This window comes from Xyrauchen texanus, chromosome 13 (assembly GCF_025860055.1).
Source record: "Xyrauchen texanus isolate HMW12.3.18 chromosome 13, RBS_HiC_50CHRs, whole genome shotgun sequence".
Classification (NCBI taxonomy): Eukaryota; Metazoa; Chordata; class Actinopteri; order Cypriniformes; family Catostomidae; genus Xyrauchen; species Xyrauchen texanus.
Window position 1 is genome coordinate 47,675,366 of NC_068288.1, and position 24,137 is coordinate 47,699,502.

Genomic DNA, 24,137 nt, shown 5'->3' on the forward strand with positions numbered 1-24,137 from the left:
GCCCATTATTATCCCGTTTGTTGCCTAATATTACATATTTATACACATATTACAACGAAGGAAAGGCTCCTCATTACCATGGTCAGTGTGCTAGTCTTAAATACTGTAATTTATTATTATATTACTATTATTTATGAAAAAAAAATATATTAGCTGAAACACATCTTGAAACTTTAACTAAAACTGCCACTGTTGATTATAAAATAAGGTCTAATAATATTCTATCTTTAGATTATTTCATATGAAACTATAACATTTTGTCAGAATATAACGGTTACTTTTACTCATGTAAAATAATGTTTTTGGCGCATAGCACAGCGTTGCTCTTTTCCTCAGTGCTGTTCGGCATGTCAGGGCTGCTACTGTTGAGAGGTTCGAATTGACAATTTCCGTAACACTTTAAACTAGAAAAGTCTCACTAGAATTGAAATTGGTCGCATCAGTTTTTATGTCTGCGCTCCTAAATATCGAGGGAAGCCCAGTTGTTGAACGCACGCGCCAGTGAGAAGAGCAGATAATTAGCGCAAGCTTGTTACACTCACGAACGTGCAGATGAGAAGTCTTTAGCTGTTTGGGAGATTATCATTAAATCTGCCTCGGCAGTCCTACATAGTCGATCACTTGTGCGGCCGCCTAAATATCTTCAATGGGAGAACCATGGCATTGTTATTGTCATTGTTTATATGGTAGAACGGGATTATCTCTTTAAGATTTTGGAAATATTTGGGTTTGGGAATACTTTTATTGGATGGATTAAGTTACTTTGTAGACACCTGGTAGCGGCGGTACAAACTAATGGATTAATTTCAGATTATTTTACTCTGGATGGGGGCACCGGCAGGGTTACACTCTTTCCCCATTATTGTTCTGTCTTGCCCTGGAAACATTAGCAGCCGCGATAAGAAAGGAGGATTTTCCAGGGGTGATGGCGGGAGGTGTGGCACGTGTGTGTTTGTGAACGTTAAATGGATGTTGGATAAATTGTGCGTGCAAAGGTCCGAGGCCTTTATGTTTGCAAGCACACATGGACATATGTGTTCATCTAATGGATGCTCCTGAACACTAAATATTTATCTTATCTTCCCCCATTAATTGTCAATGACCAGTAATTGTTTTAACCAGGAACTCCACAAGTGTGACTTTGTGCCATTTTGAAATGCTTTTATTTTGTACAAAACAAGCTTCCTGGTTAAACATTAAAGCACACCAGTATTATAAATAATATTTTCACATTTTATTTAATATACTCTAATCATTACTTTTCATAGTTTATATCAATAAACTTCCAGATCAGCAGATTCAGCATGTCAGAGACAGAATTCCCTGATGACAAAATCTTCCCACTTTTCCATCAAACTCAGATTTTATTGCTCAAAGAAAATCCGTGACTATATAATTGCAGATCTTCGGTGACGTGTTTTCTGTGTGGAGAGTGAATGGAAGACCATGTCCGGGGGTTTTCTTTTTTTTTCCAAAGAAACAAACTGAACTTCAGCCGCTGCAGACGAACCGTCATCGCTTAAGATTCTATACTGAAATAATTCTATTGACCGTGTTAAACTGCTCTAAATAAACCAATGATTTGTGTATCAGTGTACACGGCTAAATATACATATACAGAATAGGTGTAAATGTTTAGACAAGCAAATGAGTTTTATATCCATATTTTATTTGATTTACAAATTTACAATGAACAGATCATGAATTACATAAACTTTGTGATAATGGTAGAAAAACTGAATAGCTCAATGAGTCTTTCATGTACATGGTACTAAATATCCAACAGCACAAATAAACTGTAACAATCAAGAGTAAATACAAATATGCAAATATATAATTTCAGGACTGGAATAAAGTCAAATAGGAATAAATGAAAAAAAAAACAAATAATTAACTGACTTAGAAATGTGAGTTTTAGAGATGAGACGCGAGGTTTATTTAGCAAATTTATGGCAAATATAATGTAACTTTTTCAACATGCATATTGTAGTAATCCCGCTTCATGCGTAGGGGTCGCCAACATCTAGCAGTTTCATCGTTACACGAGTTGATTTGGTACGGCAGCATCTGTCATTGTGTTTTCAATGTAAAATCAAAAGGCAATAAAAGTACGATTGTGTTCTTGTAATTCATGTGTAAAACTGCTGAAAAACACTTTACAAGACTCGATTAGAAAAGATGCGTCCACACGACGCAAACTCATGCTTTGGTCTTTTGTTCTCGTGTTTCACCGTGCATGCGAGTCGATGAGCTGCTCTGAAATCCTCCGATGTCCTCGAAGAGTTTCTTCATGAAGCTAGTGTCCTACATACATCGTTCTGTAATGTCACTTACAGCCATTTCTGAAGCGTCTTAAGCTCATTAGATGACACACAGAGTCTTTTTCGACAGCGTTGTGTGAACACGCTGAAATCTCTCTTCTGGAGGTTCATGTCTGAAAGTTCAGTAAAGGCACTCGCTCAGAGTCACAGCACTCGGTACATTTTTATGCAGTTCGTCTTGGACTCGCACTGACACCAACATCATTCAAACGGTTCAGTTTCCCATTTCATTGTAGAAATTCACTGTTCAGATTCATTTCATCCATGAGTGAGTGTCTAATAACAGGCCGGAGATTAAATCAGTATTATTCAACTGGTCATGTGATCATAACATAAGAATAAAACCGCTTTTATAAGGTTACTGATATGACTGCAGTGCTCATGATTTTATACATTTCAAATGATTGAGTAAAAGTTTTTAAATTAGGAAATTATTTACTGAGAGCAGCGTCAAACATGACAGTCTTCTGGTGCCTGTCGACGGTTTGTTGGACACTTCCTCTTTCCCTCTCTCTGTCAGAATGATACTGACTCTTTTGAACGGCCCTCCGTGTTTGTGAAGATCTCCAAACTGTGCCAGCGGTCGGCGGCACTAATGCTCTGTGCCCACACGTCTCATTGCTCAACGCTGCCCTCGGCGAATGTCCGTAAAATGAAGTCAAATAGAGGCGAAGAGCTCCGAGGTTTCATAAACTCCTTCCTCTACATGGGCGGCTCCTCTTCCATCGGTTCATCCTCCGTTCTGAGGAAACAAACCAAACGCAGCACGGATTGTGTGAGAGGACCAAAAGCAAGATGAAAACGAATCTGAAAACACACCGTACCGTTTCTCCAGCGTAGTGACCGATAAAGATGCCATTGCCGTTATGGTCTCGTTGTCTTCAGAATCTCCCCTCTGAGCTTCAGTCAGCGATCGGCTCACGCTGGACTTGAAACGCTGAACAGATCCCCAGTACTTACCTGAACACGCACACGCAAGCATGCACATAACACACAACACAGACACATGAAAACTAGTTTTCATGAATTGTGGGTCTTGGTTCAATATAACTTCTATGGAAAAAACCTCATTTGTGACCTGCTGAAGATTAACACAATTTCCGTCCCTCATTGTTCTCAAAACATGTTCATTTAAATCCAGCAACTTTCACAATATACATTTATGAGTGGAAATATTGAATATAACTTTACACAGAAGGGATAAATACATGTTTCATAATTCAGTCCTCGCACATAAACGTAGTGAATGCATAAATGTAAATATATTGTTTGATTTTACAGATTGGGGGAAATTGTTGTTTTACAGCAGAATATTCCAGAAAAGACAGAATTCAAGGATTTACATTCAGACATTATTAATGAAGACTCACTGTGAATTTCAAGAACATTTTCAATAGTGTTCACGGCGTTGTCATTGGGTCTCTGTTTCAGGAGTTCTGCTGACAGCGGCTCCAGCTGTTTCACACAAACACACAGAGTTTTAAAGCAGTGTCTGAAGAACAAACACCTGAGAGCAAAGCATGATGGGAAATGATTTGCGTCTTACCTCGATTCCCAGCAGCGCGGACACGCACGCCTCTGATGCGTCACATATGGCTTTGAGGTCATGACCTCCCTCCAGTGCCAGCACCACGCGACCACCCGCTAACCCCATCAGCTGTTTAGTCAGGTGACCTAAACCTGCCACAGCGCCGATATGGTGAGCATCAGATGATCTTCATTACACATGATGATGAAATGGTTTGTGTCATGAGCAGTTAAAGAGACGGCGCTTACATCTGGAGGTGAGTTTATAACCTCCGAGTGGAGGAGGATGTCCGTCCACAGCATCAAAACCTGCAGAAACCAGCACGATATGTGGAGCGAACTCATCAGCGATCGGCATCACCACCGTCCTGCAACACACAAGTATGAGCAAAAACATGCTGAATATTGAGTGCTGGTGTGAGAGAAGCGACTGTGAATACTGTGTGTGTTTTTGTGAGTGTATGCGTGAGTGTGTATCTGCATTTGAGTGTGTATATATGCATGTGTGATTGTATCTGTGAGTGTGTATATGTTTTTGTTTGTGTGTATGTGAGTATGTTTGTTTGTGGGCATATTCAGGAACTTGTGTTTGGATCCTATTTGTCCAAACACCAGCGGTTATGTTTTTTTTTTTTTTTTAGAGATTCACTTAAGTGTTTTAGAGATTAAGATGTTAGGGTTTCCACTTTTAAATAATTCAAACATTAATCAAGTGTTTATCTGGAAAAACCTGCAACAAAAACATCTCATCATTTTAAAACCCTTTTTGCTGTCAGATCGGGTCTGGAATGGGTCAAACTCAGTGTTTGATTTACAGCGTTATTCTTGTGGTGAATCTCACATATTCACACAGAGCGTTTCATTATTTCTGGACAAGCTGTCCTGAGAAAAGGAGCAATACTATGCCCAAATTACATCGTGATTGGAATTTTTGGAAGAAAACTGAAGCCACTGATCAAGCAGAACGGCTTGAATGTACTTTTGAAAAATGAGCATTAATATTCAGTCTTCAAACTGAAATCTGTCTGTGCACTTACAGTAGTGTTAGCAAATATCAGATTGTGGTTTAAAGAGAAACAATCACAATCTTGTACAGCACATGTGATGATGAACTGAAGGGTAATGGTGGACGAAATCAATATTTCCACCTACAGCTACACACAAGAGCTTGACAAATAAATCGTGTGTGTGTGTGTGTGTGTGTGTGTGTGTGTGTGTGTGTGTGTGTGAACAGGAGTCACCAAAACAGAAATTGTTGTGTAGAACTTAAGTCTCGATGACCTGCACTCACAACAACACAAACACAACTGCTGAAACCTGAGAATGAACACACTGACTGATGCTGGAGAGTCCTGAAAGGAATAATTCACCCAAATATGAAATTGTGTCATCATTTAGTCATCCTCATGTTTCAAACTTGTTTTGACAAACAAATGTTTAGCACAATGAGTTTCATTGTAAATAAAGATGTGCTGAAAGTGAATAGTGACAGGGGCTCTCATTCTCCTCACATGTGTTTGGAACAACATGAGTGTGAATAAATGATGACATTATTACTTAAATTTCAGGTGGATGAGTTTTACCTGAAGGCAGCGAGATATTCTGCATCTCCCATCGGTGGCTCCAGACCGCCAGTAAACGCCACATTGACATTGAATCCGACACCGGAGCCGCTGCCCACCTGATGACGGTCAAGAGAGACACGTGCTCACTGACCACATTAAGATACGATGACCTCTGTAAAGATGCTTTGAAACGATACAAATGACCTGACAAAAAACAATCCACATGCTGATGTCATCCGTACAGTTTTACCTCTTCAGGAGCTCCGCTGCCCGGGAAGAAATTGCCATCGTCATAACGATGAAGCGAAATGTAAAGAACATTTGGATCATCGTAGAACGCTTGTTGAGTTCCGTTGCCATGATGAACATCCTGTGAACGATTAAGAGGATTCAATGAAACGTTGTGGTGAGAAAATAAAAAGATCTTTTGCAGAAAGTTTAATGTAATTCTTCAACAAACTCACCCAATCAACAATGAGAATTCTGCTCACACTGAGACGTTGTTGCAGGAGTTTGGCTGCTATGGCAACAGAGTTAAAGTAACAGAAGCCCCTGTGATTGGACGAGAGCGTGTCAGAGTTTATTGATGTTTATAAGATAAGTTAAAGAGAGACCGATTAGTAACAGAGATGCGTCTCACATCGGCGTGCTCTCCTCTGCATGATGTCCTGGCGGCCGAACCACGGCGAAGCCGTTCTGAAAAGAAAAATAAAACAGCTCAATGTTTAGACATGAAGAGTGAATCACATGATGAGATGAAATGGATCAGACATAAACCTTCAGCTCTCCTGTTGCCACTTTAAAGACGAGCTCGACCACAGAACCGACGGCGAAACGCGCGGCGCTCGACGAGTGAACTTCATTCCAGATCGTGTCGCTGTCCACCTGCATCACATCAAATACATCAGAAACACACAACATATAAAGGATTAACAGAACGCGTTACCGCATGACAAACACGTCATCTTTTATACTCACCCCAATACCGCCACACGGCAACCGCACAAACATTGATAAGACGGAACCTGAGAGAGAGAGAGAGAATGACTTAATCACAGATTTATCTATTAATCTTGTACAAAAATACTCAAGAGTGAACACATCCACCCATCTGTCATGTGTTATCAGAACATTATTATAGTATATATTGATCTGTAGGTTAGTGATCATAAATGTCTTACTGTCTAGTTTGTGTCGTAGTGGGTTTGTTCCGTACAGCATCACATGAGCTTCAGAATGAACCGTCTGTAGTTCCTCTAATGAAGCTTTTCTCCCACGAATGCACTGACAGACAGACAGACAGACAGTGAGAGAGACAGAGAGAAAGACAGACAGTGAGAGAGAGACAGACAGACAGTGAGAGAGAGAGAGAGAGACAGACAATGAGAGAGACAGACAGACAGTGAGAGAGACAGACAGACAGACAGTGAGAGAGAGAGACAGACAATCAGACAGACAGTGAGAGAGACAGACAGTCAGAGAGACAGACAGTGAGAGAGAGAGACAGACAGACAGCACTAGCGCCCTCTGCTGATATGACATGAGAAGTGCATTACATGTAGCTCTGTTATAACATCACACTGATAATCAGAAACATGACTGTTCGGTTCATATTGCTAGAGGATTGATTATTGATCAGTGATTATGTTCATGAATCACACCTCACACTGGCTGCGCAGCCCCGTCTCCTGCAGTCGAGACCAGATGCTTTGAATGCGCCCGGCGTGTTCCGGGTGTGTGTTTGTGTTGCCGCACATGCACTGGTGCTTCTGCATGAGAGAGTCATACACCAGACCTACACAAACACACAACACATATATGATGATTCACACTTCCAGACATTCAAACACTTGATAATCACGAGACAAACTGTGTACGTGTAACGGTTAGAGAACAGACTGTGGGTATGCCACCTGAGGCAGAGACTCACAGCAGACACACATACATTATTACAGCAGCAAATACTAATTATCTATCTATCTATACACACACACACACACACACACACACACACACAAACACACACAGGTGTCCAAAGGTTTGCAATAATGTACAGATTTGGCTCTTATGGAAAGAAATTGGTACTTTCATTCACCAAAGTGGCAGTCAACTGATCACAAAGTATAGATTAATAACTTGAAAAATTACAATTAAAATTTTAAAACATGTTCAGAACTTCTTAAACTACTTCAAAGAGTTCTCATCATAAAATCCTCCACGTGCAGCAATGGCAGATTTGCTTGTTATTCTAGCGGCCAGTTTGTCCAGATACTTAGGTGACCTTTCACCCCACACTTCCTGTAGCACTTGACCTTTCACCCCACACTTCCTGTAGCACTTGCCATAGAGGTGACTGTCTTGTTGGGCACTTCTCACATTCCTCAAAACAATGCTTGACTGATGACTTTTTAGAGAAAGCTGTTTTGCCATTTTTTACCTCATATTGAGCTTAAGACATGCCAGTCTATTGCATACTGTGGCAACTCAAAAACAAAGACAATGTTCAGCTTCATTTAATGAACCAAATATCTTTCAGATGTGTTTGATATAATAGCAACTGATTTTCTAGTATCAAATTATCAATTTATGTAAGGATAAGTTGTTGATCAATTTACTCAAGGATAAGGTGTTGGAGTGATGCTGCTGTCTAGATTTGATCAAAAATTACTTTTTTCGAGGGGCCTTGTTAGACCAGCGAGTTTATGTTGTTAACATTTTTTATTGATTCTTACAATAAATAAAGCAAAAACATATGAACATAGAATCAACATTTAAATGTGTGTATATGTATATATATATATATATATATATATATATATATATATATATATATAATCATGCACATTTATATCTATACTACTTAATACCAAGTTTAAATGTTTCTCCCATAATCTCTTGATAGCAGTTAAAGCTCCACCCCAGACTCTGAATTATCAGGGAGTAATACACTGATGCCTCATGACCTTTCCCAAAAGCAGTAAACACCTCTCCCAGAGTATCTGCTGCTTTAGGGGGGTGTATGATACTCCCAAAAACAGTACAGAGCAGGTGATGTAGCTGTAAATATCTAAAGAACTGAGATCTGGGAATCCTGAAATGTTGAACCATATTTTCAAAGGATCTCAACTCTCTCATACAGGACACCGAGTGTAGTGACCCCCCTCACAATCCACTCTGACCAGCAGAAAGGGGAATTACTCATACATCATTTTGGGCTCAGCCATATGCTCGAGGCAACTTTTAAATAAATGTCTGAATTAAACACTCTGGACACTTTTGTCCATATCGAGTGTAAATGTGAGATAACGGGGTGTAATTTAACTTCTCCGGTTAGTTTGATAGAAAGGTTTTGCAATGGTGAAATAGGGGCAAGAACTTCCTGTCAGGGAGGGGCTCTCTCAGGTGGAAGTGACCAATGAGACAAATGTCTGTGACCAAATGCAGAATAATAAAACAAAATCTTGGGCAGGGTTAGCAAATTTACACTGTTATACAAGCTGTACACTCACTCATTTACATTGTAGCAAATTATAATTTCTTCAGTGTTGTCACATGAAAAGATATAATCAAATATTTACAAAAATGTGAGGGGTGTACTCACTTTTGTGAGATACTGTATATACATACACGCACACGTATATAATAACTTCAACAAGAACATTATACACAACACACAAAATTCACAAGCATGATGTACCTGTGGTGAAATGAGTTGTGGAAGGTTGTTCTTGCACACTAATGAAGGATGCAGACGCAGGAGATGATTGGGCCCTGGAAAGGGGGCGGTGCCCTGGAAAATTGATTGACACACCAGCTGCCTCCATTGATGCCTGATAGTTTCTAAGCTGATGAATTCTCTGCTGTTCCAATAGAAGAGCCTGCTACACACACACAGATTTTATTTTTTTACCAACAACCACCATAAGAGGACAACATATACAACAAACTCAGTCTTTCTCTCTCTGCCAGTTTCCCATTTCTCAATTGGCATGATTGTTCAACATACATCAGGACTCTGTTTCTGTCTCTCACCTGTTTGAAGTGCAGCTCTTGTTCATCCTCTTGTAGATCAGGAGGTTCTTGTTTAATGTTGATGTTCATGTGAATCTGTTGTGTCTGTGTGACGGACTGTTGCTCTCGCAGCTCCTCTTCAGTTTCCTCCGGGTGACTCTGGTGCTGTCGCTCGCTCGGTTTACCCAACATCTAACACACACACACACACACACACACACACACACACACCAGAAGAGTAAAGTATGGTACCTTGTTTTTACCACATATGATGTGAATACACAGTTTATTAGTCTTTAGCTGATGCTCTTTCACGGAAGTGCTTGAGAAATCAGTGTCGGTGTGCATGTGTGTTCAAGCACATATTCAAGATCAATGGGACCAAATGTAAAGATTAAGAAACAATTGAGCATCTGACATTGTCATTAACAAGCCAGCAGCTCCTGCAGAGGTCATGACCCTACTCAATCTCTTCTGTGGCTGTTAGTGGACCTGAAGGTTCTGTAGAGCTGATCTCACCAGAAGAACAGTACTGTCAGACCATATAAATCCTTTGCAAGATTAGGGTCAGGGATCATAATCTGCCACACAGTTCCATCAACACGACTCTTAACAGCCAATACTGACTGAAATCCACTCGTCTTGTCTTGAACTGCTTCTTAATTTATGCAACATCAAATTAACTTGCACTGAAAACATTTGTGCTGGCCAGTAACACAGACAAGCACCCTGAACTCAAGTCTGGATATATCCTGTTGTCATGGATACGGCTGCAGCATCCCTATTCAAACATGCGGCTGTAGCGAGTTGGCTAATGCTGGCCAAACACCATAGGAACATTATTGACATCAGAGTGTATCTCGTGTTGATTCATCTTCATATTCGTTTGCAAACAAGCATCTCGAAATCCAGGGACTGACTCCAGTCAGGTCTCATGGTCACATGGGGTAACCTCCTCGTGGTCACTATAATGTGGTTCTCGCTCTCGGTGGGGCGTGTGGTGAGTTGTGTGTGGATGCCGCAGAGAATAGCATGAAGCCTCCACATGCGCTACGTCTCCACGGTAACACGCTCAAGTCACGTGATAAGATGCGCGGATTGACGGTCTCAGACGCGGAGGCAACTGAGATTCGTCCTCCACTACCCGGATTGAAGAATGTCACTACATCACCACGAGGACTTAAGAGTGTATTGGGAATTGGGCTTTCCAAATTGGGGAGAAAAATGCTCGACTGGAGTCCTCCTGCTGAAAGATTGATGGTGGCGTGTTTAAATGAAGACGACAAACACATGCAGGGCACGCTAACCTAAAGCATGCAGCACACTGAAGGGTTACCACATGATTACAGAATGAATCCTGCTACACACACAAGCCACATTAAGTATTGAAACGCTGCAAACACTGAACGTTAAATCACAGTATCAAACCAGAATCGTCTATTGTATTTGCTTTACGGTGTAAGAGCTTCAGACTGTCATCGGTGCAAAGATGTCGGGTCATTTAGCAGACACTTACTGCAAAGCAATTTACAGTACAATAACAACAGGAACAGATCACATGGAGACCGCTTGTGTTCCAGTGTCACAAATACTCTCTAGTGTATGTGTCGCCTCTTTCAGAGTCTGAACTCGTGACCTTTGGACTTCCATCTCAGAGCCTCAGCTGTTAACGCACCACCAGCTGCAGGTAAAATTAAACTTCTGATTTCAGAGCAGCATTCACTAGAACAAGAGTGAACTGAAGATGTGAATCACGTCCAGCATCTACCTGAGAGATTCCAAACAAATGAGTCACTCTCCGCTCGCATGTGACATACATCCTGCTCAAACAATTATGGGCTATTTCCTTTCGGTTGTCATGACACTACTGTGACCGGGACAAGAATCACGTGTTGTTCTTTGGATCATGTGCACCACAGCTAACCACCAATGTACCGTCCTAATAATGAATTCAATCAAACGAGAAGGTAATGCATCTTCCGCACTATTTCACGGACAAATGCATTATGGATTTGATGGACATGATGGTTTGATTTCTCACCTTGTTGATGTGCATCTGTTGGAATTGTTGTTTGTGTTTCTCCAGGAACTGTTGATGCTGCTGTTGGACCACCAGCTGTTGAAGAGCCTGTGTGCTCTGAGGAAGAGGAGCCGACTGCGTGCGGCCCAGCGGCCGGTGATGCCGCAGCTTCTGTAGCGGGACGCCCCCCATACCTGCAGGAGAAGACACGCTTCATGAACGCATCAGGGCACCAGAGCTCACGATTAAACGGTCCCTATTTTATGAGCCTTGTCTCATATTTTGGAGTTACACCATGATGCCAATCAGTCTATCTGGATGCCATTACACAAAGTTTCATGGATGAATCAATCAAATAGCTTTTAAAAACAAACTTCTACTCCGAAACCTAAACCTGTTTAAATCATTGGGAAAATACAAGACAACATCTTAAGCTGACTTCAGGTCAAAGATCTTTTGCTTTTTGATGGATTTTAATACCAATTTTTAAAAGACTTTAAGGTTGACTCGTTGGGCACCATCCCAAGATCAGATGTACCCATATATTTTTAATAAACAATGTTTCTATAATTTCCTTTCTGTTCTTGTCATGCTGTTGTGAATTACCGCTTACAACTTAAATCAAATCAGGATTCTTAACATCTTTGTGTAATAATGAACTCATTTAAGCTGGAAATGTTCAAAAGCGCCAGTGACACTGAAACACCCAGTAAAATCGCTCCGTCATTAACAGTTCCCCACAGACATGTGTCACGCACGGCTGCACTGGCAGCTGAAAACATGAGGCGGCTCTCGGAGGCTCCCTGCACTCATCTGAGCTCCTTCATAGTTTCATTTACATGCTCCATTCAGGAAACTACAGATATAGTCTTCTGATCTAGTGGGAGTGCGAGCGAGCCCCCCGCGCCTGTCACTTGGCCTGGCACACTGTGTTCTGTTGCTCGGGCCTCCAGCCAGGAGTGGATCAGAACACAGATCTAATTAACCAGACGGACCCCTGACTCTGCTGCACTCTCAGTCCTCATAGAACATTGCGATGCAGACGGGGTCGTTCACACATTTCAATGTTTATGTAATGCTGTGACAGTGACTTGGGAAACATTCAGTGAGGCTGAAACCGTTCTGGTTCTGAGGTGATGAGACTTCAGCCACACGAACACAGTGACTCTTGAGAGGCTTCCGTGTTTGGTGTGCCAGTACACGCTCCATAAATCTTACCCAAGTCAAGAGGTCCTCATCTTTACTGACGGCACTTTGAACAGTGTCTGTATCCTCGTACAACCCCGCATCCACATGTGTGGACGTTGTAGTTTGGCTTCGCTATACACAACTCATAACTGAAATATATTAAAACGGACTGAACACTGTTCACAAGACTCTACACTGTCATTTAAGGGTTAAACTTCTGGCGCATCACATGACACAACAGTGTGACGTTGATTTCTGTGAAGCGCTCCTACGGGCGCAGCTCCAACAAAAGTGTCTCTGGTAAGAAACCTCTTTAAGTTTTGTGATTGAATCCTGTTTGATTGTGAAGAGGAGAGTCTCTAGTTTCATTTGATATGACGCTTTAATAAATCTGTTTATTTTTCACACGTCAGCGCTGATAAACATGATGTCCACGTATGTGCAGATTAGGACCATTTCACTTCACTTTAATGTCAATTTTGTTATATTCTATTTAGTTATCACAGTACAATATGATTCTATTGATTAACATTAATAAATGCATTCTTGTATATTTAATGTACATTATCATATTGAGAATTAATATATTCATGCAAAAACTGATAAATGTGTCTTTCAGAGGCTTTATATGGAGTTATGATGAAAATAAGATTTCAAACTGTTCTGAGACCAGTGCAGACAGACAGCACACTGGAGGTTCAGTCATGCACTAAATAGGGAGCAAGGGAGCATCCTATAGCTCTCTATAACTGTTCTGAGACCAGTGCAGACAGACAGCACACTGGAGGTTAAGTCATACACTAAATAGGGAGCAAGGGAGCATCCTATAGCTCTCCTATAACTGTTCTGAGACCAGTGCAGACAGACAGCACACTGGAGGTTAAGTCATACACTAAATAGGGAGCAAGGGAGCATCCTATAGCTCTCTATAACTGTTCTGAGACCAGTGCAGACAGACAGCACACTGGAGGTTAAGTCATACACTAAATAGGGAGCAAGGGAGCATCCTATAGCTCTCCTATAACTGTTCTGAGACCAGTGCAGACAGACAGCACACTGGAGGTTAAGTCATACACTAAATAGGGAGCAAGGGAGCATCCTATATCTCTCTATGCAGTTAAGTGCGTTCACTCCTAAAATCGGATCAAAAGTTCAGTTTCAGGCTGCAGATGATGTTTGGACACTCAATGATCATCAGTTCATAGAGTCAACATTTATAATGGATCATTTTATTTGAACATGATTGACAGTGATTGGAGGATGCTGAACATTACTGTGAATCTGAATTAATTATGCTAATGTCTGATGTAATGTCTGTAATGTCTCATGAATAATAAGCACTCCTGGACACATCATGAAGTATTCTATACTTTCTATAACTTTTGTGTTATTTAACATTTCACAACATAGTCCCACTTTCCACATATGTGCACATCAATGTTTAGGAAAACTATTTGTTTTATAATTAAAAAAAAAATGTTTCTCTCAAAAAGAGAAATGTAAAATGCACACAGTCACGCTCAAGTCTCAGTGAACTTTGAAAAGCTCACAATTAAACTGGACTCACCTGCTACTAAAGGAATGTGTGGAGCCGACTGCTCGAGAAGGACCATGTGCTGCCGCAGTGCATTGTGGGAACTGGCAGTGTCAGACTTGCCAAGATATGGTGGAAGGGGCGAGCTGGTCATGAATGTTGTTATGGGTAAACTGGTCACAGACAAATGCTCGCTGTCCCGCTGTGTAGGCATCACCTTGACAAATGAAACATACATTGAAATAATTTCAAAGCATCTAAAAATAAAACAAATTAAATTGGCAACTGACTACACGTGTCGGTCCAGAATCACAAGCCCAAAAACACAAGATTATTGGGACAGTTGCTCACATACAGATAAACATTGGAATAAATAACTGAATAATATTTCTTCATTGAGGCATCAGTGTCACGAGCTCTTACTGATGGAGCCTTTATGTTAATCTCTCCATGGCAACCTGTAATTGTGGATGAGTGATATCTACGGTTGGACACTCACTTTGTTGGCAGCAGAAGTGGGCAGACCCAGTGTGATGTTGGGTAGTGAAGGAGACGTATACAGAGATAGTTGGCTGACTGAAACATCATGACCAGCTAACCGTTGAGCTAGAGACGACTAGAGCACACACACACACACACACACACACACACATCAGCAGTTTATAAAACAAATGTTCTCTTTCGTTACTCTTTACGACACTCTCCAAACATGACTCTCGTTTGCCATGTTCATCAGCATTACCTCGTTCAATGATGTGGAGATGGTCACACTGATGCCGTTGTCGCTCAGGTTGCCGTGTGAACTGTTGTTAGGGGAACTGGGCCCTGAACCAGGTGCGCTGCTGCACGTCAAATCTACTGACAGCCAGAATAAGAGGAAGAGTGAGTAAACTACATGAACATATCAGGTGTCCATGAGTGATGCGTGTTGCTAACAGCACCTGCCAAGTCCAGCGAGCGCTTCTTCTTCATGTTGATGGGGCTGTCTTTCCGCCGCAGTAATGGACCGCTCCGCCGCTCAGTCACTTTCTGCTTTAGGCGAGAACGCAGCTTAAGATTCGGCTCCGATGCTGTAATGGCAGAATGACAGCAGAAAGCGCTTCACATGTGACATTACATAGAAACCATCAATAAAGTCATCTGGCATGATTCACTCAAGACACGGGTTGGTCATCACTGCGGGTATGCTGAGAGACGTCTACAGCCGCCCGCACGAATGATGATGCAATAATACAAGAGCTCTCGACCACTGATGCTAGTATCATGAGGAACAATTGAAAATATAATCCTGAAGAGCAGCTTGAGGGTGAACAGCCTCTTTATAACAAGAGCTTTGAATGTAAACACTTCAGACACTCCACAATGCTTCAGCATATATTCATATGATTCATATATGTGTCAGTTCAATAGACACAACACATTCTGATCAACGTCTCGTGATGTGGAGTCTCATTACATGCTGTCACACAGACAGTGACGATCATCTATAAAGACACATTAAACATCAATGAAAGATCAAAGAAGAGTTCATGTAACAATCATGATTCTCTCATTATTTACTCACCCTCATGCGGTCTCAAACTTGAATTCTTCTGTGGAACACAAAAGCAGATATTTTGAAGGAAATATGTGTATGTCCATACAATGCAAGTCAATCACGTCCAAACATTCAAGCTCCAAAAAGCACATAAAGGCATCATATAAAGTTAATCCATATGACACCAGTGGTTTAATCCATGTCTTCTGAAGTGTGTGCTGCTCTCTGCTCATGCACCAAGTGCAAGGAAGTGTAATCAAGCTTGAAATCATGATCGTGCCAACAGACTTTAAATGGTAAGATGAGTTAATTTTTTGGCCTGTTTCTCATCAAAACAGATCTTACCGCTTTAACTCTTCTATGGTCTTCTTTTATTTAATAAAAATGGTTTCCTTTATCGGAGCGGTACAAGACGGGGACTTTTCCTCCACTTGCCAGCTGAACATAAAAAAGAAACGGGCATGGTTCGATAACCAAGGAGGCATTAAAAAAGCAACACCTTCTGTTCGGGTTTTCGGAAAGACCATTAGACAGAGCAGTTTCTTTTATCTATCAAACACAATCAATAAATCAGCCACAATGCAGAATAAAACACTCAGAAATTAAAGGGTGAGACCATAAAACATCCAGAGTGCAAAACGCACACACACATGCACACGCACTCGCACACACACGCACTCGCACACACACGCACTCGCACACACACGCACTCGCACACATACGCACTCGCACACACGCACTCGCACACGCATACGCACACGCACTCGCACACACGTACACACACGCACTCGCACACACGTACACACACACGCACGCACTCGCACACACGTGTACACACACACACACTCGCACACACTCACTCTCACAAAACAAAGAAAAAATTCTGAGTGACCCCAAATGTTGGAAAGTTCACCTTTTCCACTTAGATGCAGGTGCGTCACCTTCCAGACAAAGACATTTTGCCACAGATCAAAGTTATAAATGTGGTACTGCCGATTATTCCCACGCCATGATGCTCAATAACTGTTATAGTTTCTTCACCAGATAGCAGCGATGTGCCTTCAATATGTCACTTTCTCAGATTCTCTTCATGCTTCAAGTGGAGGTTTTTACTGTACTTAAGTTCATAAATGTGCTTTTTTGCAAATTAATGGTCAAATTGAGACATTTACATGCAAAAAAGATTAAAATAGCATAAAATAACAAAAGGGGTGCATCATTTTATTGTTATTAATTCAGGGAAGAAGAAATGGTATCATTACCATCATACACCTCTCTTTCTGGTCAAAAGTGACCGTGAGGACCAAAGTTCGGGCATGAATCCCATCAGAGGGTTTAAAGACATGAGGAGTCAAATGGATTATATTTATGACACTTATGTGCTTTTGAGCTTGACAGTTGGGACCCCATTGACTTACAATGTTTGGAAATGTTCACCTCATATCACCATCAAAATATGTGTTCAGCAGAAGAAGAAAAGTCACTCGCGTTTGAGACGGCACAAATGTGAGTATTGAGAGAATGATCATTTTTGGGTGAACTACTCCTTTAATGAAGAAAAGTGATGTGAGGAATCCACAGACCACATGATGTCACACTCCTGCTGCATGTGTGTGGTGATGTCAGCAGAGATGTCAGAGGTGATGATGTCATCAGTGAATACAGTGATCATATAACATGATGTCACCTTGCATGTCGTGTGTACAGAATATTGAGCTGTTATAAAGAGGGTTAGGGTCATAATCACTGAAAAATATGAATATTACTGTATCAAAGAATAAAGAGAGCAAATAATAAATGAGCAGGAAAGTTTAATGAGAAACATTAAATCAACACTAATCAGTGACAGACATTTTCTTCTGTGTGAGATTTATTATTAGTTCAGCACATGATCTGCACATGAAGAAAAGTGATTTATTTGGTTACTGGACACTGGTTCGGCACACACAGGCTGTGAAATTAACGAGACTCATAACTAACGGAATCCATTAACATAAATGCCACAAACTCACGGAAGCTGGAAGAAGTTTGAGGATGAATCGTGTTATTGAGGAGAGATGCAGCGCTGACAGAACCATGAGATTACTTCCTGTACACCGACATCAGTTTCCTCTTATCTGTCTGCGACACCTCACATGCATCTATATGCCACACACACACACACACACGCGTGCACACCCATACACAGGGGACCATGACACTTCCATGCTGGTTCAGGCTGGTTCAGGCAGGTTTGGTGCTAGTCTAGTTAGCTTTGATTTTCACTTGTTAATGCTGCTCAACCAACGTCCCAACACTGATGAGCAGCATTCAAACACAACGTGCAGAATATAATTATTCTCAAGATTATTTGTGCATCACAAGCTTCTCTGTATCATGGTCAAATATCTCCCAGAATACGAGTGTTTGAATGCGGGCAGTACCTGTTTTACGAAGAGGAAAGTCATCTTTAGACTCGTAGACGCCCATGGCAGTCTGACTGTATGTACTGACGGCCGACTGACGAGGATCTGAAGAACTGTGATGAGTTTTCCTGAGTGAGATGATCAAAAACACAATGAACTCTTCAGCACACTCACAGTCATATTCATAATAATAAAGATGAATCTGCCACCGTTTGAGAGAAACCGGTCCTGTTAAATGTGTCAAACACTGATCTGATCTCCGGTCAGGACTGATGATTACTCGTGTGATATTCTGACTGATACGTTTGTGGATAAATCATGTTTTTCTTCATCAGTGTGTTTAAATAACGTGTGTGTTCATCAGAAGTTTAGGATGTGTTAGATATGAATGAACATAAGAGCTTAAACACTCAATAAATGTCACATTTCCATCAACCCAAACTGAAGAGGCTCGAATGATCCGAGCACAACTGTAGAAACAGAAGCGGAGGATCATGTGATGTCGTACCAGTAGCGCGGGTCGCTGGTGATGCAGTGATTGAGACTGTGCTGAACGAGCGCTTTCTTTTTATTCAGAACAAACTCCTGCAGTCGCATCTTCACTTCTGTACTGGCCACCGCACCTGTTCACAACACGCACACACGCACGCACACACACCCGCACGCACGCACGCACGCACACACACACACACACACGCACGCACGCACACCCACACTTAGACATGAAACAATGCAACGAATCCCTTCACACAAATATTGCACTGCTCGGGAGAATGTTTTAATCGTTCATTTTCAGATTTGGTGAAAATATTACAGATATTGTTCACTTTGTGTTGCATTAAACGTTCTTTGAACAGGACATTGTGATTAAATCAGAACAACATCGTTTCTTTGTAACACACAAACACTGACGGGAATTTAACACAAAATTAATTAATTCAAAAGAATAAACTTCATTTGTGTTTTTGGGTGTCGCAGTCCAGAATGACCCTTTTTCACACATTTAAAGCAGCTTGTTCTGAAACTCCCCATCAGTGACGGGTACACTGCCACCCTCAATGTACAGCAGAACCACTGATGCCAACCACGTTTACCTCAATAAAACTCTGATGTCTATTGAGACCCGATCGCTCGTACACACTCCGTTATTGAGCAACTGTGAAATACAGAAATGACCCGCGACAAAACCACCGTAACACAAAATATAGTTGGAAATGTTTGCACATATTGCACAAAAGTGTTATTATTCTATTATTAATGGAATTATATGATTCTGTCGGCCTGATATTAAGTTTGTCACTTCTCGTCGTGATGAACACACACTCACTCTCCTGACCGCGCTGTTTGTTCTTGAGCAGCTGAAGCTTCTGTTCTCGCTGGTGTTTCTCCCTCTCCTGCTCCAGACGCTGCTGCTCCGTCTTCCTCTGATGCTCCAGAAGATCCTGCTGATGCTGAACACACAAACATTCACACACATGAACAGCTGCCGACCGCTCTGGAGGTTAAAGGCCACGTGTTTCATCACACTCTTGAGGAGTTTGTGTGGTGCTTTTTGACCTTCATGTGTTCCTGTAGCTGCGCCTCGTGTTGTCGTGACAACTGCTCTTGTCTCTGAAACTCTGTGATGAGGATCTGCCGCTGCACCTGCTGCTTGTGTTTGAGCGTCATCAGTTCCTGCTTCTCGTGGCGAGTCGAGTCCAACGCCGCGTCCACACGCAGGTCCATCGGGATCGCCGCAGGAGGAACTCGCACGGGCAGCGCTGAACTCAACTCAACTACACAAATGAGATTCACACATCAGAGGACACAAACACACATGTGTGTATACTCTCTCTCTCTCTCACACACACGTTTCAAAAACAATGTTGCCAAAGCATCATATAGAATAAATAAAATAAAAGCAAAATAAATTTTTTGTCCTATAACTTGGACAGTATATAATATAATTATTAGTAATATATAAATAACTGCAATATATAAATTATTATTATTATTTATTTGACCACATCACATTCTCTCTCTCTCCCTCACACACCCACATGAAGACACACTTAGGCTGACGCTGACACACACACACACACACACACACACACACACACACAACAGCATAACTAGAGCGGTGATCAATTTTCCAACCCTTCCATCAATTCTTCTAATCCCAAGATTTATCTTTTATTCTGCCTATTTTCAGTGACTGTGTTATAAATGATCTTTATTAAGTGTTCAGATGAACAAACTCACACAACTTAAACAATTAATCAGATCATAAATGAAACAACATGCCACTGTTCATATTTCCCATAATGTCCAAAGTTAGAAGATCTCATGAATAATTACGATCATTAGCTGAGAGAGACTTCATGTCATATGGACATTATAACTGAAATATACACAAATGAGTACAATACAATCAAATGAATTGAGATCAATAAAAGAGCTTGTGAATCAGAATCTGTATAACTACCAGCCTTAACAACAGCACATAAAGACAACAACAACAACAACAACAACAACATCACAACAGTTTCGCTGCAATACTTTATAACAGACAGAGCTGATCATTGAACACATGCAAGTGTCTATTACACGGATCATAACAGAATAAACAGTTTAAAGAGTAAAGTTGAGCTCACCACAAACACTGAAGCACCAGACGAGCATGTGTGTGTGTGTGTGTGTGTGTGTGTGTGTGTGTTGCTCTTACTGCTGTCTGTCTGTAAATAACAGTCTAACTCGATCACTTTCTCTCTGATGACATCAAAGAGCAAATGATTACACACGCACGCACGCGCGCACGCACACACACACACACACACGCACACGCACACGCACACGCACGCACGCACACACACACACACACGCACGCACACGCACGCGCGCACACACACACACACGCACGCACGCACGCACGCACGCACACACGCACACACGCACACCTAAATGATGACATATTATAGATTATGTCCCCCAGATTTGGAATTCGCTAACCTGTGAGGACTAATGTTGTTACTGTTATATCTTAGTAAACCGATCAGCTGGAATTTACTGTTATTAATGAGTTATTAATGAGTCATTAATGCGGCTGCATGAACTGTCTAACATACAGAAAAGCTTGTTTTGTTATTTTATTAATCACATACTTCATCATTAGTATATCCACAATACAATGGTTTCTCCCAAAGTTATTTATTCTCCATTAATCCACATCTTATGCAGTTTTGTGTTCACACAGTCGCCTTCAGCTGCTCACTGGAGATATTAATACAATTATTATTTAATTATTTTTAAACATGATTACAATAGTATTTTATCTAATTACACAAAGATGATTCATCGATATTATAGACATTATAGTTTTATCTTCTGTAAAGCTGCTTTGACATGATGTGTGTTGTGAAAGGTGCTATACAAATAAAATTGACTTGACAAAGTCAATCGGTTTAATTGTTATCGAACTACAAACATCCGCCGACTGCTGTCAATCACTACTACTAATCAATAAATAACCACAGACCACAGACTCTCACTGACTGAACCACAGACAATATTTTTACATATTATGGGACACTATAGACACACATACTGAGAGCAATGGGCTCAAACACGCATGTAACCATGGCAACCTCCGTTCAACATATAACTGTGATATGTTTGAGTTCATAGGCGCTCCCCTCTGAATGTTTGCTGAGAAACGTCAAATTCCTGTGATAACACTCTCAAACGAATCGTTCATGGGTTCTGAGCAGTGATTGGCTCAGAGGAACCGGCACACATGACCTGCAGAAAGCGCAGGATGGTGTCTAACAGCTCACGTGCAGCACTGTCACATATTAATCCCAATAATGAACGACTGATATAAAACTCGCCGGTTTCTTCTGCAGCTGGTTTAAAGTCTGTATAAGCAGCATGTTAATGAGTTCTAGTTATGTAATCTCTCTCCTGCATTCAGAGGCGCATGACACATGCAATCACGGGTTTGGCGCAGGTAGACAAATGTGCTGCCAAGAGATTTCAGATGGATCAGAGAGCGAAGCTTTGACAAACTCATAAAACTCCTGAAAACTCTGATCAGCAATAGAAACCCACACCAGGGAGAAACAAACTCTTCCCTACAGATGTACCCAATCTGGAAAACAATATTCACATGGAGCAGAAACATGAAAATATCACAGTTATCATTAATATCGGCACTCCATTTCTACAACAATCTCCTTGAAGACACAGTGAGCAATGTTTTATTGGTCCTTCAGTGATATTCATAATGCACGACTTATTAAAACAACAGCAGCATCTAAAATATAATCATGTATTTCATATGACCTGCCACACTGATCTGAAGTCAGTATATAAATCATTATGACCCCTTTATTTTGGCGGTGACGCTGGTGTAAAGTGTGTGAGCATCAGGAGGAAACACGTATGATCCTGTTTAAATGAAGCACTTAAGTGTTACATTAATCATCTTGCTGCTGATTTGAAATGAGGCACAACAATTATTGTACATTCATATAGCCGAAGCATTGACAGCTGAGCTGCAAACAAATAAAACAGCAAAATCATGTATCATCCAGTGTGCTAAATACATGTGTCTATGTCATGTATCATCCAGTGTGCTAAATACATGTGTCTATGTCATGTATCATCCAGTGTGCTAAATACATGTGTCTCTGTCATGTATCATCCAGTGTGCTAAATACATGTGTCTCTGTCATGTATCATCCAGTGTGCTAAATACATGTGTCTCTGTCATGTATCATCCAGTGTGATAAATACATGTGTCTCTCATGTATCATCCAGTGTACTAAATACATGTGTCTCTGTCATGTATCATCCAGTGTGCTAAATACATGTGTCTCTGTCATGTATCATCCAGTGTGCTAAATACATGTGTCTCTCATGTATCATCCAGTGTGCTAAATACATGTGTCTCTGTCATGTATCATCCAGTGTGATAAATACATGTGTCTATGTCATGTATCATCCAGTGTGCTAAATACATGTGTCTATGTCATGTATCATCCAGTGTGATAAATACATGTGTCTCTGTCATGTACCATACAGTGTGATAAATACATGTGTCTATGTCATGTATCATCCAGTGTGATAAATACATGTGTCTCTGTCATGTACCATCCAGTGTGATAAATACATGTGTCTCTGTCATGTATCATCCAGTGTGCTAAATACATGTGTCTCTGTCATGTATCATCCAGTGTGATAAATACATGTGTCTCTCATGTATCATCCAGTGTGCTAAATACATGTGTCTCTGTCATGTATCATCCAGTGTGCTAACTACATGTGTCTCTCATGTATCATCCAGTGTGCTAAATACATGTGTCTCTGTCATGTATCATCCAGTGTGATAAATACATGTGTCTCTCATGTACCATCCAGTGTGATAAATACATGTGTCTATGTCATGTATCATCCAGTGTGCTAAATACATGTGTCTATGTCATGTACCATCCAGTGTGCTAAATACATGTGTCTATGTCATGTATCATCCAGTGTGCTAAATACATGTGTCTATGTCATGTATCATCCAGTGTGCTAAATACATGTGTCTCTGTCATGTATCATCCAGTGTGATAAATACATGTGTCTCTGTCATGTACCATCCAGTGTGCTAAATACATGTGTCTCTGTCATGTACCATCCAGTGTGCTAAATACATGTGTCTCTGTCATGTATCATCCAGTGTGATAAATACATGTGTCTCTGTCATGTACCATCCAGTGTGATAAATACATGTGTCTCTGTCATGTATCATCCAGTGTGATAAATACATGTGTCTCTGTCATGTATCATCCAGTGTGATAAATACATGTGTCTCTGTCATGTATCATCCAGTGTGATAAATACATGTGTCTCTGTCATGTATCATCCAGTGTGATAAATACATGTGTCTCTGTCATGTACCATACAGTGTGATAAATACATGTGTCTATGTCATGTATCATCCAGTGTGATAAATACATGTGTCTCTGTCATGTACCATCCAGTGTGATAAATACATGTGTCTCTGT

At 40.9% G+C, this 24,137-nt stretch overlaps 1 protein-coding gene across 6 annotated transcripts in view; it reads right to left on the bottom strand.

Annotated features, from left to right (window-relative positions):
- Window positions 1-2,458: 2,458 nt before the first annotated feature.
- LOC127653579 (histone deacetylase 4-like) overlaps window positions 2,459-24,137 on the bottom strand; it is a 46,813-nt gene continuing 25,134 nt past the window's right edge. For 2 of the 6 annotated variants that reach the window (XM_052140300.1, XM_052140296.1), the window contains 24 exons: window positions 19,666-19,883; window positions 19,436-19,559; window positions 18,617-18,731; window positions 18,127-18,236; window positions 15,108-15,236; window positions 14,909-15,024; window positions 14,666-14,782; window positions 14,200-14,383; window positions 11,466-11,638; window positions 9,446-9,616; window positions 9,111-9,294; window positions 7,075-7,208; window positions 6,595-6,697; window positions 6,392-6,438; window positions 6,191-6,298; window positions 6,054-6,109; window positions 5,878-5,965; window positions 5,664-5,783; window positions 5,432-5,529; window positions 4,098-4,216; window positions 3,868-4,001; window positions 3,692-3,776; window positions 3,146-3,281; window positions 2,671-3,063 (listed from right to left, as the gene is read on the bottom strand). In XM_052140300.1, the coding sequence (XP_051996260.1) occupies window positions 3,024-3,063; window positions 3,146-3,281; window positions 3,692-3,776; window positions 3,868-4,001; window positions 4,098-4,216; window positions 5,432-5,529; window positions 5,664-5,783; window positions 5,878-5,965; window positions 6,054-6,109; window positions 6,191-6,298; window positions 6,392-6,438; window positions 6,595-6,697; window positions 7,075-7,208; window positions 9,111-9,294; window positions 9,446-9,616; window positions 11,466-11,638; window positions 14,200-14,383; window positions 14,666-14,782; window positions 14,909-15,024; window positions 15,108-15,236; window positions 18,127-18,236; window positions 18,617-18,731; window positions 19,436-19,559; window positions 19,666-19,883 (2,909 nt within the window). In that variant the 3' untranslated portion in view covers window positions 2,671-3,023. Of the gene's footprint in view, window positions 2,598-2,670; window positions 3,064-3,145; window positions 3,282-3,691; window positions 3,777-3,867; window positions 4,002-4,097; window positions 4,217-5,431; window positions 5,530-5,663; window positions 5,784-5,877; window positions 5,966-6,053; window positions 6,110-6,190; window positions 6,299-6,391; window positions 6,439-6,594; window positions 6,698-7,074; window positions 7,209-9,110; window positions 9,295-9,445; window positions 9,617-11,465; window positions 11,639-14,199; window positions 14,384-14,665; window positions 14,783-14,908; window positions 15,025-15,107; window positions 15,237-18,126; window positions 18,237-18,616; window positions 18,732-19,435; window positions 19,560-19,665; window positions 19,884-20,741; window positions 20,862-24,137 lie in introns of those variants that run through there. The other 4 variants (XR_007971829.1, XM_052140299.1, XM_052140297.1 and 1 more) reach the window with 4 other exon arrangements.